This window comes from Lampetra fluviatilis, chromosome 44 (genome assembly GCF_964198595.1).
Source record: "Lampetra fluviatilis chromosome 44, kcLamFluv1.1, whole genome shotgun sequence".
In the NCBI taxonomy this organism is placed as follows: domain Eukaryota; kingdom Metazoa; phylum Chordata; class Hyperoartia; order Petromyzontiformes; family Petromyzontidae; genus Lampetra; species Lampetra fluviatilis.
Window position 1 is genome coordinate 2,226,104 of NC_136318.1, and position 14,756 is coordinate 2,240,859.

At 51.2% G+C, this 14,756-nt stretch overlaps 1 protein-coding gene across 1 annotated transcript in view; it reads right to left on the reverse strand.

The window, feature by feature from the left end:
* Positions 1–544: 544 nt before the first annotated feature.
* The window catches only part of NDUFB11 (NADH:ubiquinone oxidoreductase subunit B11), a 60,123-nt gene continuing 45,911 nt past the window's right edge, over positions 545–14,756 (reverse strand). The window contains exon 3 of the mRNA XM_078876361.1: positions 545–1,436. Coding sequence (XP_078732487.1) covers positions 1,274–1,436 — 163 coding nt within the window. The 3' untranslated portion in view covers positions 545–1,273. The remainder of the gene's footprint in view (positions 1,437–14,756) is intronic.

Sequence of the window (14,756 nt, forward strand, 5' to 3'; positions counted from 1 at the left end):
ACACTACTGCTGTACTATACTACACTATACACTACTATACACTACACTATACACTTGTGCTGTACTAGTGACGAATTGGCCACGTTCTGATCACGTGACAAACCTTACTAGTTGGCTGTGTCGGGTGGTGGCGGGTTTTAACGACACATTTATATATTTACGCGGTCAATCCCAAAAAAACCTCTATTATGGATAATGACTTCCGTGAGTTTACTCTGAACTTCACTCGATTCCTGCTCCTCCTTCTATGTTGAGGACTCTACCAGACACCGACTTGGTTCCTCTCTGCCATCACACGGTGTTCAACCACCACACTGCAGGTCACATCAACCCACTCACCCACCCGTTCACTACACGTACCCACCACACTGCAGGTCACAACAAGTCACTCACACACACACATACACACATACACACCAGACACACACATCACACACACACAAACCACACACACCATACACCACACACACCACACACACACACCACACACACACACCACACACACACACACCACACACACAGACACCACACGGAAATCCGCCCGTCATGGTGGCGCGTTAGCCCACTTGGCAAACGATTTATTCTCAAGCAGATGCTTTTTTTTTTCTAAATCACAATGACGCTTGGGGAGGGAGACAGAACGGTGAAACACGAGGCCACGATCCCCCCCCCCGTAACGCCAACGTGGAGGCCTGAAGCCGCCCTCGCATTCACAAAGCCCCCCACTTGTGCAGAGCGCGATGTCGACCGCCGGCGCGTGGTTTGTGTGTCTCGTGAGCGAGTGTGACGAGGTCGAGCCTCGCGTTCCGCCTCGGTCTGGGCGCGACGCTCGGTGCGCTTCTCCGTTGCCGGGGCATCGCCCTCGGCGACTCACATCCGGTGCCTGGCGGAGTCTGGCACGGTTACCGCGGTTACGACCCCTCGTGTTTCGCCGCGAGTCTAAGTCCGAGGGTGGGTGGGTGTGCGCGCTGTGTCAGGTGGTACCGCTCACAGCGAGGGACGGATACAGGGCACCGATGAGTGTGCGCGTGTGTGTGCATGTGTGTGCGTGTTGTGGTGACGTCACCGCCACTTAGTGGCGAATGGCGGTTGTTGTTGTGTGTTGTCTGTGCGTGCTGTCTGTGCGTGTGTGTGCGTGTCTGTGCTTGTGCGTGTCCGTGCGTGTCCGTGCGTGTCCGTGCATGTCTGTGCATGTGTGTGCGTGTCTGTGCTTGTGCGTGTGTGTGTGCGTGTCCGTGCATGTCTGTGCGTGTGTGTGCGTGTGCGTCCGCCTCTACTGCTCTCTCTTGTGGGCGAGCACCCACTGCTCCTCCTCCTCCACGCTGGGCAGCACGATGGAGTCGCGGTCGTAGTAGTCCGGCGTCAGGAGGGGCAGGCCGGCGCTCTCGCGCTCCCGCACCAGGCGCTCCGCTTCGCGTCGCAGCCACACGCGGGGTCTGCACGCGGCGCACAGAAGACAAAGAGAAAAGTTTGAACCACCCACCCACCCCTGCCACCGCGGTCTCAACGGACCGTGGAGTACTGTGGAGTACTGTGGGGTACACGCCGCTGCGGTGTGAACATCGGCGCTGGGGCGATAACGTTGGCCCACACCACAGCGCCGGGCAAAACCGCCGCAACTCCCCGCTTTGTGCCAAGCTGCCCTTAGCAGGTGCTCGCTACAAAGAGTATTTGCCTCTGCGGTCCCGATGAATGTCGACAAAGGGTTTTGCTTTTTTCCCCATTTGCACATTTAATCCCACACACTTTGTCATCGCAAGCAATTCGATGTCATTGCAGTACACGGGCTGCTCGCTCAACGGGCACGGGCTGCACGCAGCACAAGCAGCATGCCTGATTCGCAGCGCTACTTATACGCACGTGACAAGTAGGCAAAGTTTCGCCACGTCCGTCGAGCATTCACGCGGCACGGACGCGCGCGGGCCCTCTCCTCTGTCGCGCGAGACGTTGACTACCTCGCCTGGCATACAGGTGGTCGAGGGTTAGATCCCGATCCTGATGTCTGTATATTTGGAGTTTGCATGTTCTCCCCGTGGTCGCGTGGAATTTTCTCCGGGTCCTCCGGTTTTTCTCTCCACATTTAGAAACAACATCACGCGTTTAAGAGCATTTGGCTGCGATATATTTTCCACGTGATAAGCCACTTCGTTGGGCTATCATTTGTGACCAGGGCGCTTTTTGAAAAAGAGCTGCATAGCTCAGTGCTCCTTACCTGGTGGAATAAAAATAGATTCGTTTTAATAGTGATGACTAGGAGCAATGGATCAGCGGCCTCACGTTTGGAACATGAAGCCAACACCACGAGAGATATCCCGGATTCAAATCCCGTGTTTTTTATACCCGGCCGTGAGTAAACCAAGCTATCGAGGGGCGCCGTGGAGTTAGGGCGCGTGGCACACGGTGGGAAGGTACGGCTGGGCATGGGTGTGGTTGAGCCGTCTTTGGGGACGGTTCAACCCGTCCACTCCACGGCAGCGATGTCCTGCTTCACGGGAGCAATGAGATCGTGCTCATCCTCCCATTTACAGCTCTGAGCTAGTGGTGAAAATTCCCGAGGGGAGGGGCGGGTGGGTGAGTCTATCCATAGGACAACTGCTGTTGACTTACACACAAAACGTGGTACACCCATAACTCTGGAACTTTACCCGGGGCCGCTGGGATGCGTGTGGGATTTTAGCAGGATGTCCCGATGTCTAAATAAACAAATGCATTACTTGACCTTGATCCGCGGGGGCATTGTCGTTGTGGCAAGCCAATGGGCATTCTAATCTTGTCCGTGTAATAAATAAAAAAACGGCCGGCTCGTTCAACACCAAGGCAGGAGGGCGGGGCGCGGAAATCAATGGTCAGAAAATACGCACGCGTCCGCAGCGAGTGCGGCGAGAGAACTCGGGGGAGAGCGGTGGGAATTCGTTCGCAGGCGAAGATAGAATGAATTAATGTTTCCAGGCGCAAAGGAGCACATGCAGCGAAGTCCACTGGATGGGACGCGGCGAGTGATTTACCGTTTCCATAAAAGCCGCATTAGAGAGCGACCGCGCGACGGGAACGCGCGGGGGGGGGGGAGAAGGCCGCATGGGCTCATTTTGCTAATCAGATTTGCGTCTAAAATAAAATAAAAACATCGCGTAACATTGCCCCTCCCATCCACTCCACCGCCCCCCCCCTCCCCCGAGGTCACAAACACAATGGGATTACGTGTTCGTACGAAGCGTCAGGACGTGCGCACTGAACGCATCACCTCCTCACCAATACACGCAATTATAAAGGTCGCCCGTATAGCCTGAATGGACTGCCGGGGAAAGTGTTGTTAGCGAGTAGCACCTATGAAGGCCGACAGGGCACACGAGGGGGTCGGTGACCAACACCACGCACCCGCCGCCTTTGTCTTCCTTCGCGGCGATGTTTTTGACACACCGAGTACCCATTTGAGGCCGAGTCAACCTAGAGGAGGCCCAGGTCCAGTTCAGATCATCATCGCTGGTGTTGGCCGTGAGCGGGAACCGCCGATGGGCACACACGCACGCACGCACATGGGTACACGTGCCCCTGCGCTAGGCCTACGACGGTTAATCCCCTTACCACCACACCTGAAAATCGATGAACTTTCATTTTTTTCCGGGCGGCAATTCGATTCAAGAATCAATCCTTTTTTTCTCTCTCTCTCTACTGTTGTTGCAAGCTTCTCGAGTGTAAAATAAAGCATTAAATTATCTCCGGTGTGCGACCACGGTCACCCACACAAGAGACCTGCTGCTGTTTGTCTCTTTGTGATCACAGCGATCGGATATAGGCACACTAAAATACCGCGGTGTCATCACCACGGCGGTCGATAACTCCGCTAACTCCCATGCAGGCACACGTAAAGGGTCGCTGAAGACCCATCCCTTTGGTCAAACACAAATCCCTCCGGGTTGATCTGTCTGTCGCTCGTCACCACTATTTGATCTGTGGGGGCCTGTTTTACTCGCTCGGGGCAATGGGTTGACAATCCGTAGGTTTTTTTTTTTAAGTTTAACCGTGTAGACCTTCTTTTATTGTGTCGCGTAATTTAAATGTTTAGCGATGGAATGTTACATACGTTTTTAATGCCTTCCATCTGTGAAGCGGTCTGTGCAAAGCTCACTGTGAAAGGCGCCGCGGCTAAATAAAGTTCGACTGATTGATTGACGCAATCATCTGTCTCAACCACCTCAATGTCAAATCAGAGCCGTTGCTCTACATCAACATCAGCCGTACGAAGAAGAAAAAGCGATTGTAGTTGCTACGTAACCTAATACAACGCAACATAACATCATCATTTATGTTGCAATAAACCAACAGATCAAAGGCTAATAAGAGTAACATCTCAAACTTTTCCCGATGGCGTGCCAGTCCTGCAATTCCCTTTAGACGTTGGTGGCTGGCTCCCGGTTAGTTAGCTTGTCACCGTGCTGATGCTACAAATAAAGTTAATGTACAATACTCGCGTCATGCACCTACATGTCCCTCCACGTGAAAAAACAACGGTACCGTTTGTACACGCCCCATCAACAGCCACGCGAGCCTTCTGGGAAGCGCGTGAATTCAGCACTGTTGGTTCAACACAAGCGGAATTCGTAATGTCAAACTGACAAGCAGAATTCTGGAGCCGATTTCAACGTTCGACGTCTCATCATCAGCAGTCAGGCTCTGCTTGAACTATTGCTGGTGAACTGGCAAGATGTCTACAGGGGAAGGGGAATGGGACCCCCCCCCCCCCCCCACTGTTCAATACGGGTCCTAGATCGATGCAAACCTTCGTGGTACGTAACAACAAATAATCACGACCGTCATGTTTGAGATATAAGTAACAAAATAAGCACCCAATATGCCTCCTTCAGAATGCCGTGCGGCTGATTCTGATATATTAAAGAAAAACTTTATTTTATTTTTATCCGGAGGGACAGATGTGTGAAGGGGGGGGGGGACAGGCATACTGCCCGCTTATTGATTTCCTGAGACATCGGTGGCTGGCCACAGAGATCTTATGAGGCTTCCTCATTTCCTCTCGACGCATCTCACCACGGCGGCGTCGCTCTTCGGGAGACAAAGGCGGCTAAACGAGGAGGGGGCGACGGTTCCGTCCAAGAACCAAAATCATTGTTTCGTATTTATTACAGCGGTTCATCGGTGATGGCCAAACGGCTCCCGGTCCGACGAATAGAATGTTGTACGCCGGCCTTTGACAATGTTTCAGGCCGGAGAGAGGATGGGGGGGGGGGGGGAGTGAGAGTGAGGGGGGGTGAGGTAGAAAATAAATAAAAGAGGCGCTGGGAGTGAGTGACAGACAAAAAGCCACGATCACCTTGGGCCACGGCGGAGAAAACAGACTCAGCCCCATTGTTGAAGGCTTTTCTCTCTCTCGTCTCTCTCTCGTCTCTCTGCTACCCCGACGCTTTGTGCGAGCGCCACAGACGCGGCAGACAACAAAGAAAATCCTTTCTGGGGGTGGGGGGGGAACAAAAGAATCTGTGTTTTTGTAAGGCAATAAAATCTCATCATAATAAAATAATAAGAAGAAGAATAATAACAAAAATAGGCAAACATTCCTTTCTGTAATCTCGACCTTGGCCCCACGTCACTGCAGTTTTGTCTGACATTTTGGGGGGGGGGGGGGTGGTTCTTTTAGCGCTGCTCTGTATTTATCTTGTTCGCATCCCCACATTCAAACACAACGGTCGTTCTCGTTTGTCAAGTGTTCCCACTACCGATATTGTGCTGCGCGCAAACAAAAAAAAGGAATATTATTTTTTTTTGTTTCTTGCGAATCTCAAAGCGCGCATTAATTACAGCCAGCGCTCAGCCTATGTATCGTATGCGCGCCGAACGTCTTTCGCACCATACGTAGCCAACCGTCTTTCGCACCATACGTAGCCAACCGTCTTTCGCACCATACGTAGCCAACCGTCTTTCGCACCACACGTAGCCAACCGTCTTTCGCACCACACGTAGCCAACCGTCTTTCGCACCACACGTAGCCAACCGTCTTTCGCACCACACGTAGCCAACCGTCTTTCGCACCACACGTAGCCAACCGTCTTTCGCACCACACGTAGCCAACCGTCTTTCGCACCACACGTAGCCAACCGTCTTTCGCACCATACGTAGCCAACCGTCTTTCGCACCATACGTAGCCAACCGTCTTTCGCACCACACGTAGCCAACCGTCTTTCGCACCATACGTAGCCAACCGTCTTTCGCACCACACGTAGCCAACCGTCTTTCGCACCACACGTAGCCAACCGTCTTTCGCACCACACGTAGCCAACCGTCTTTCGCACCACACGTAGCCAACCGTCTTTCGCACCATACGTAGCCAACCGTCTTTCGCACCATACGTAGCCAACCGTCTTTCGCACCACACGTAGCGAACCGTGCTAATCGGAGGTGCGCGGAGGAGGGACAGCGTACCTCCGTGCTTCCACGGCAAAGTTACGCCATTAAAACACGCGGCAGTGGGCGCACGAACCACACACTGTCTGAACTAAAACTCAACAATTTTTGAAAATTTTGCAGCCAAGCTATCATTTGCCATCGCAAATAATAGCTCAACGAAGTGGGCTTATGATCGCGTGGATATGTATAGCAGCCAAATCACTTCCCTGTGTGGTCTCCCGTGTATGGACATTAGAAATCGTCTCGAGTTATATGAGAAAAGACTACGCCATATGTGCCGGCATTATAATAGATTAAAATATATATTATGATGTACTAATATGGTTTGGGATACGCTGCGTGATATAAAAAGCGTAATAAAACGCGTGAGAATATGTAAAATTGTGTATAATGTGTAAAATATGTAAAGTGTATCAATGTGCTTACGGCAATCCGTTAGTGGTGGGTAATGGTGGGGAGGAGTGGTGGGGAGGAGTGGTGGGAGGGTGAGGTGGTGGGGGAGGGGTGGGGGGAATGGTGGGGAGGGGTGGTGGGGAGGATGGTGGGTGGGATGGTGGGGAGGGGTGGTGGGGGGGATGGTGGGTGGGATGGTGGGGAGGGGTGGTGGGTGGGATGGTGGGGGGGATGGTGGGTGGGATGGTGGGGAGGGGTGGTGGGGGGGATGGTGGGTGGGATGGTGGGGAGGGGTGGTGGGGGGGATGGTGGGGAGGGGTGGTGGGGGGGGATGGTGGGGAGGGGTGGTGGGGGGGGATGGTGGGGAGGGGTGGTGGGGGGGATGGTAGGGAGGGGTGGTGGGGGATGGTGGGGAGGGGTGGTGCAGGGGGGAACGGTGCGGGGGTTGCCGTTCATTTTCTTTCACACACACACACGCACACACACACACAAGCACGTTCACGATAACCGTGGACAGCTCGACATTTCAGCTGGCCGAGCCAGGGCTCGCTCGCTCCATCCTTCCCTCCCTCCGATAACTCCGGCTAGCCGGGCCTTTTACCGGGATGCACTCGAACACCGGGCACTGTGTACGGGGCTCTCCTCTCTCCCAGCGCGCGCTACAGAGGGCGGCCGGATGCAACGCTGCCACTCGGTGGCCGCCCTCTCTCTCGTGGGTTTTTCTTTTCTGTGCCAATTCGAACGAGGCGGCTTGTCCCCTCCCCCACTCCACCCCTCACCCCCCCCACACAACCTCAATTCAGTCTTTGCTCTTGTTCAAAGTTTCAATTAGGCCAAACACAAAAAAACGTGTGTTTTACGAGGTCCTTTTGGCTTTCTCTCTCGTGGACTTTGAAAAGGGTCAATAAATCTCTTTGGCCACTTGCTTCTAAATCTGACGGCGCGATTGGATAAATTATCGTCCAGCATGTGTCGAACGTGCTGGACGCTGGCTGCATATTTAATTGCGCGCGCCAAAGTAATGCCGTTCATTTTAAACGACCACGGTGGTGCAGTGTCGAGCGCGAAGCGCGCACGCGCTGGCGCTCCCAGATTGCGCACAGTTTGATTCCTGCTTTCTCAGCCATTGCTTGCGGTGGTTTAAATGTGGGTCTCACACCGAGCTTAGTCGAGCGATGGGGCATCGCTGATCCTACTTTACCAACCACATCCGACTGGACATCTGCGAAAAAGAGCTTTACAGCCCATCGGATTCCTCCAGTATAAATAGTCTGAATCTGATTCCTTGCCAGCTCTGAGACAGTGGTGGAAATGCAGCATTTGTTCCAAGGGCTGACCACAAAAAGCTATTTAACATATATACTTTGGAGACACGACAGGCTGATTCAACCTCCGGCCAAGATTTGGACTCACGCTAAACCTGGTACACCAGTCCAGAGTTTGATCACTTAAATCAATGCTCCTGGATGACACCTCCGATTAGCACGGTTGGCTACACACGATGCTAAAGAAGTTCAACATATGCACATGACATTGTTCTGGAAAACCAAGAGGCTCATGAACTTTAAGTGTTATTTCAACGTGGCATTCAAGTAAAGAAATCCACAGGCTGCGTGGCTGAGATGCCCCAATGCCGGCTGTGTGACGCACAAGCAGTGGCCGATTGGAAACGTTGCTGGATAAATCTACGGGCTCGCGGACGCACTTTTCAAATTGGGCTGAGCAATCGGGATGCCAATAAATCGTAAATGATTTAATGACCGTGGGCGTTGATGCTGTGCTCGTATATATGTCCAGTTCCACATGCGATCGTCAGTATCTATACACAACGTACACTGTGTGTGTGTGTGGGGAGCGGTTAGCGCGCTGCGCTATGAACCCGGCAACACAGATTCGATTCCCGCTCACGGCCAACACCAGTGACGATTATCTGAACCGGTCCCGGGCCTCCCCTAGGTCGACTCAGCCTCAAATGAGTACCTGGTGCGGTGTGTAAACATCCCACTGGGGAGACAAAGGCGGTCGGGCGTGGTGCTGGCCACCCACCCCCTCGTGTGCCATTCCGGCCTTCATTAGGTGCTCGCTAACAGCACTTGCCCCAACAGTCTGTTCCAGGCTATATGGGGATCTTTATCTTTATCTTTTATACGGTCGCATGAGTTGTCCCCAATACTGTATGCGGTTCTTGGATGGTAATTTTAACTGTGGAATGTTATGCTACTGGCATCGCGTGCTTTCAGATGCGCTTCCGCAGCCGTCTGGAACACTCTTGCTTCCGATATTAGGAAGACAATCTTAAATCTAGGTTAAAAATGAGTTTCTTTAGAATTGCTTTTGTGTTGTTGTCCTTCCCCCACACCTCCGACGAGCACGGTTGGCTCCGTGTGGTGCGAAAGAAGTTCCACCAATATCATCATCATCACCATGGCTTGGCTTCGCAAACGAAGATCTAGGAAGGACATCCACGTCTTCTGCAGGCACGCTGGTGGCTGACGAGGCCTATGCGGGACAAGCAGGTCCTGCCACAACAGCTGCAAGTATAGGTCTCATCTGGGATGGGTGCTGAGGGATCATAGTTCTTCCTCCTTCTCCTTTTGTCCTCCATACGGGCCCTGCGGGTATCTTCGAAGAAGGAGGTGGCCTGGTGGACTGTGTGCCGCCAGGAGTTGCGATCAGCTGCTTGTGTTGCCCACTGACGGTGATCGATGCAGCAAGCAGTGAGGGACTTCTTCAGGGAGTCTTTGTATCGCTTTCGTGGTGCCCCTATGTCGCGATGGCCACGAATATACACGCAGACAAAGGAGCCCATCACCCCTCCGGAGACGATAAAATAAGGACCCACACTGTGGCGAGTCAGTTAATGATGATCGTCCTATGGAGAGACCGGCCCATCTCATAAGAATGTGGAATTTGCACCGATGGTAAGATGGGCCACTTAAAGAGATGAATCCGGGCCCCACGGCCGTTTGAGAGTGGAGTCTCAGCGTCTTTCCATCTCACCTCTGGGCTACGTGCGGAAAATTACCTCCGCCACCCACCCCCCCCCCAAAAAAAAAAAACAGAGACGCCAAATATCCCGCGCAGCGGGGTTCTGTGCCAAAAAAAAAACCTGTTAATAAGACGGCTGGGGACGCGCGTGATTGAATAAGGTAGGTCGACCTTGGCGGATCTGAAGGGCGCTGTCCAGAAAAAAAAAAAGAGACGACATCTTCGTTAAATCCACTTCACCGCGGCGAGGCGAGTGGTACACTCCGGCAGGATTGCGACACGGGCCCCCACTTTTGCGGCCGGTGTGTTGACCGCACGAATACTCGCCCCGTGTGCATGGCGGCGGCGGCGGGCGTTAAAGTAGAAGCCCCCGACGTCATTCGAGTCGGGCGCGTGCCGTGTTGTTGGGGCATTTAACAAATTCTCGTCGTGCGCCAAGCCAAACCTCCGCGATGGTGCCCTGGGAAGAGCGCGACGATAATGACGACAACAGCAAAGAAGACGATGACGGTTGACCCCGACTGGGAACTGAACTCGCGCGCGATCTTGTTGATGATGGGCGCCCGCCGCCAATTGAACGAGTGAACCTGTCCCGGGTTCAACGTGCACTTTAATTCACCCCATCGGGCGAGTCGGCGTGAATGAAGCGGAGCCACCGGCACGCGCGACATCGGCCGCTGCTAAATGAATCTCGGAACATGACCTTAATTATCCGCTGATTTATTGGAATAAACCATCTCGATTTTTACGACCGCCAAATGAGAAAATTGCACCACCTGCTAACTCCATTTACAAAATCCACAACCATTTTTTTTTATATGTAGGCGTATGCAGCGCTTAGAAGAAGCAATCCATAATTTTAGTTGTGAAGGCTTGGATTTACAATTCAAGTAGAAATGATGATTCAAACTGATTGATTGCTTGATGATCCAGCAATTGCTGATTCTCTCCACTCACTCACTGGTGGGTAGTCGTCCCTTTATCACTCGAGTACTGCGACGACCATGGTTACTGCTCCCGTGAATTTCACTCATTGATTCCTCCACCCACATCAACTTTTCAACTATTTTTATTTTACAAGCTAATGCCCACTGAGCTGTATAGCTATTTTTTAGAAGCGACCTGGCCACAAATGATAGACCAACGAAAGTGGCTTATCACGTGGAAATTTACAGCAGCCAAAAACTCTAAACGCACGATTCTAAACGTGGAGGGGAAAACCAGGAGGACCCGGAGAAAAATCCCTGCAACCATAGGGAGAAAGAGACACCGCAAACTCCTAATACACAGCAGGTGTCAGGATCGGGATCGAACCCACGACCTCCTACATACCAGGCGAAGTAGTTAACATCTCGTAGCCACCGTGGCGCCCCATGTGGAAGATTCATGTCAACTAGACTGAGTGGTTTCATTTCATACCTACGGTGTGTTCGCTCAGCACACTGCAGGTCACAACAGTTCTTTCTCTGCTTTCGTCCCCTTGCGATGCTCGTCTTTGAAATTCCCTCCCAACGTCTCTTTACCCAAGCTCTTATAACAAACCCCGATCAATTCCAAGACACGGTGCAACTCTTATTGAAGACAACTCCGATAGTGCCGTGATGTTTTGGGGCCTTTCGGCCTTCGCTCGGGCAAATGTACAAACAAAAACTCTTTAATTGCTCAAGGAAGCGTGGGATGCCACTTACGTTTGGCAACTCATCCGAGCACATGGGGGACATGAAATATTGCTGTGACAGGCATCAACCCGTGAAAGGACAGCTGCTTCAGGCTATGGATGGTGGAGACTGAGTCACCCTAGGTCAGCGCTCCGAGTACTCAAAATGCTCATTAAATTTTGACACGGTCCTGAGGCTGAGATTACAGCAAGGTGAAAAATGTCGTCAGAAAAGTGTCGATACGTCGACTCAAGACTCAAGACACGCGAGCGAGGTTGCCGGCGATGATGTCCTGACTTCAGCCAATCAGCTGCCAGGAAGGCAACTCCCATGCATACCTGTCAACTCATAGGTTTACCCATATTCCTGCACAAGGAAATTTAGTTTGCAGGTCAATGCAGCTTACAGCCTTTTCAATACGGGAATTTGTTTAGTCTATTTGTTTGTGTTTCTCCCTTGTCATGGGACTTTGTAGGATGAACGTTGAGATGTATAAGGGGCACGGGGTGACAAATAAGGTCTGAATTGGTCTGTAATAAGGTAGGGCTCTGATAAGGGGTTGACAAGCATGCCCATGCAACATGGCCGCAATGACGTCATTCACGAAAAATGGCTGCCGTGACGTCATCGCTTCCATCCGCTTAAGTTGGCCTGCGGTTGAGGCTAGTATATTTGCGTTAGAGTGTAAATTACAATCGTTAATACTTTTACAAACGAGTTTCATCATTGTTATATTTTTAATTACAGGTTGACTTTTTTTGTTTACAGTTGACTTAAAAACAGTGTTCCTGATCACCAGTAACTTCTCTCCTAACTTGATGGCAATTGCAAGTATCCAATCCCTTAGGGACCTGGAGTTAGGCCATATTTTAATTACTTAAAATTATTTCTTAAGCGTCTGTAACAGTACTAGGGTTGTTTACCCAGGGAAGCCACACTGAGTCTCATCACTCTTTTTCAGGAGAATCCTGCCGAGTTTTCACAAAAGATGGGCGATAATTGCCACGTAGCCTAAATCGAGTCACTAGCAGGTGAATTCACAAATTTGGAAATCGAGTTGAGGGCTGTGAACTGCACGGCCAACTGGCGGGATATTCAATCGGAGGGATAAGATAAGCCCACAACCACAACTAACCCGATCGCGCACTACACAAACAATGTGAGGAGACTTTACTCAAATCAAACGAGTAATTATGAAACAAACCACAATCTGCAATGTAAAACTATAACGTAAAAAACTTAAACTATTTTTTCTTTTACCAGATACGGCCCACTGAGCTACATAGCTCTTTTTAAGAAGCAACCTGGCCACAAATTAGAGCCCAGTGAAGCGGCTTATCACGTGGAAATGTGTCGCAGCCAAACACTCGAGGCACATGTTTTTAAATGCGGAGGGATAAACCGGAGGACCCGAATAGCAATCCACACGACAACGGGGAGAGAGACACGCAAACTCCAAATATACAGCAGCAGGCGCCAGGGTCGGGATCGAACCCACGACCTCCTGTACACCAGGCGAGGTAGTTAACAGCTCACTTCAGCGGTGCCCCAAAAATGACAATAAATTAAACTTGTAGTGCAACGCACGGTACTCGCTCACTCTCGTACGGAGACCGACTCTAAAAGTTGTGAGGAGGAACCACAGACAAGCAAGAAGGCAGCAGCCACGCAATGAGCCAGCGCCAACAATTGCCCCAGCTCTGCGGGCCTCTATATATAATTAAAGATTAGATTAGCCAATTGGCATTTCCATCGTTGTCGTCAGCTGTGATCTATCCACCTCTGGATGAAGGCCTCCCGCACGAGATCGCCATCCCTCACGATCCTGTTCACTGCTGAATCTCGGAAAGCGCAAGCGATTCAGCGTTAATGTTATTTAGAGAGGCGTAGTAGCGCTGTTGTTTTTAAAGACATTGCTACTCACTGCAGAGAACTGTAGTGGCACGACCGCACTCTACAATAGATGGCGCCAAACTGTGCCACACTCCCTCCCACATGGCCTTGTGGGAGCCTCGGTACCATTAAAGTTATTATATTTTAGTTTCTCTTCCAATTCAGTTCTGATGACGTACACCTATGTCATCGGAACGGGTTAAGGAAAACAATTGTGGGCTTGAGCGGGGGACACGTCATGGCGAGGGGTTAATAACGATGATGGAGTGACAGCTAAAAGGAGGGAATGTGTTTGAGCGTACGACCACCATTGGAGATGGTGCATGAAGTCAGCTCATCAACACACGCTACAAAATCTGCAACAACAAAAACCAAGCACTGCATATCGTCCGTGAAAATAGGTGTCATCCAACAGCTCCCGTTATCTGTCGGTCATTTTTCTTTCTCCATCAAGCGCGTAAACATGCGCGCGGGAGACAAGCAGGGCGGCTTGACTGGCCTCCGGTGAAAATCCAGAATTAACAATGAACTATTGCAACTGTCAGGGCCTACACGGCTCATATGTTAGTTTTTTAAATGCCTTTGGGCAGAAACTCTTGCACCCATCGAGCAGAAGTAATATTTGATTTTTTTTACTCCGTGGATCGTAAACTTTTTTGCGCGTGACAAAAAGCTAACTAAATACGGCTTATAAACAGTGGCTGGAGAGGGGGGGGGCCCATGAACGAAAGACAATATAACCGATGCCCAGCGGACGCTAAAGACCCCATGACGTCATGTGCAACGAGTAGGCAATTGCGTGCCGGCATCGTGGTCAACATGTTTCTAAAATAAAAAAAAATCCCCAAAAGATACTCACAAACTACTCGATTACCGGGACACACATGGTAGCAATCGTCACCCCATGCTGGCAGGCCCATAATGCCCCCGCTTTTGCAGGCCACTGGGAGTGCCCTTCGAATGCGCGAGACGAGACGCGATTGCACGGAAACTTTGAGTTGGCGAGACATTAAAGCGCAATGTATAAATGGGAAAAAAAAATATTATGGGTTTAAGCCATTTGAGGCCCCCTCTTAATGGAGATGGGCAAATTGTAGAACTTAGTAACTTCTCCAGCCAAGCCCAGGCTGTCTGTCCCGCAGTGAGGACTACTGAATACTGAATACATTTCCGTGCAGTAGTTAATAAGCTCCCACGGGGGGCTTGCTAATGCAGACGCGTGTGCATAATTAATGCGAGACAATGACAGCACCCAAGAACGCTGCATCAATTATACAACGTTTAGTTTGGTGAAAAGGCTCGCGAATATTGGACAGTGGTAATTGACCGCCGTCCATGAAGGCTGCAAAGAGGGGGGGGGGGGAAGGTGGGGGGGGGGCAAAAAGGAGGGAGCAGAAGGAAACGGCA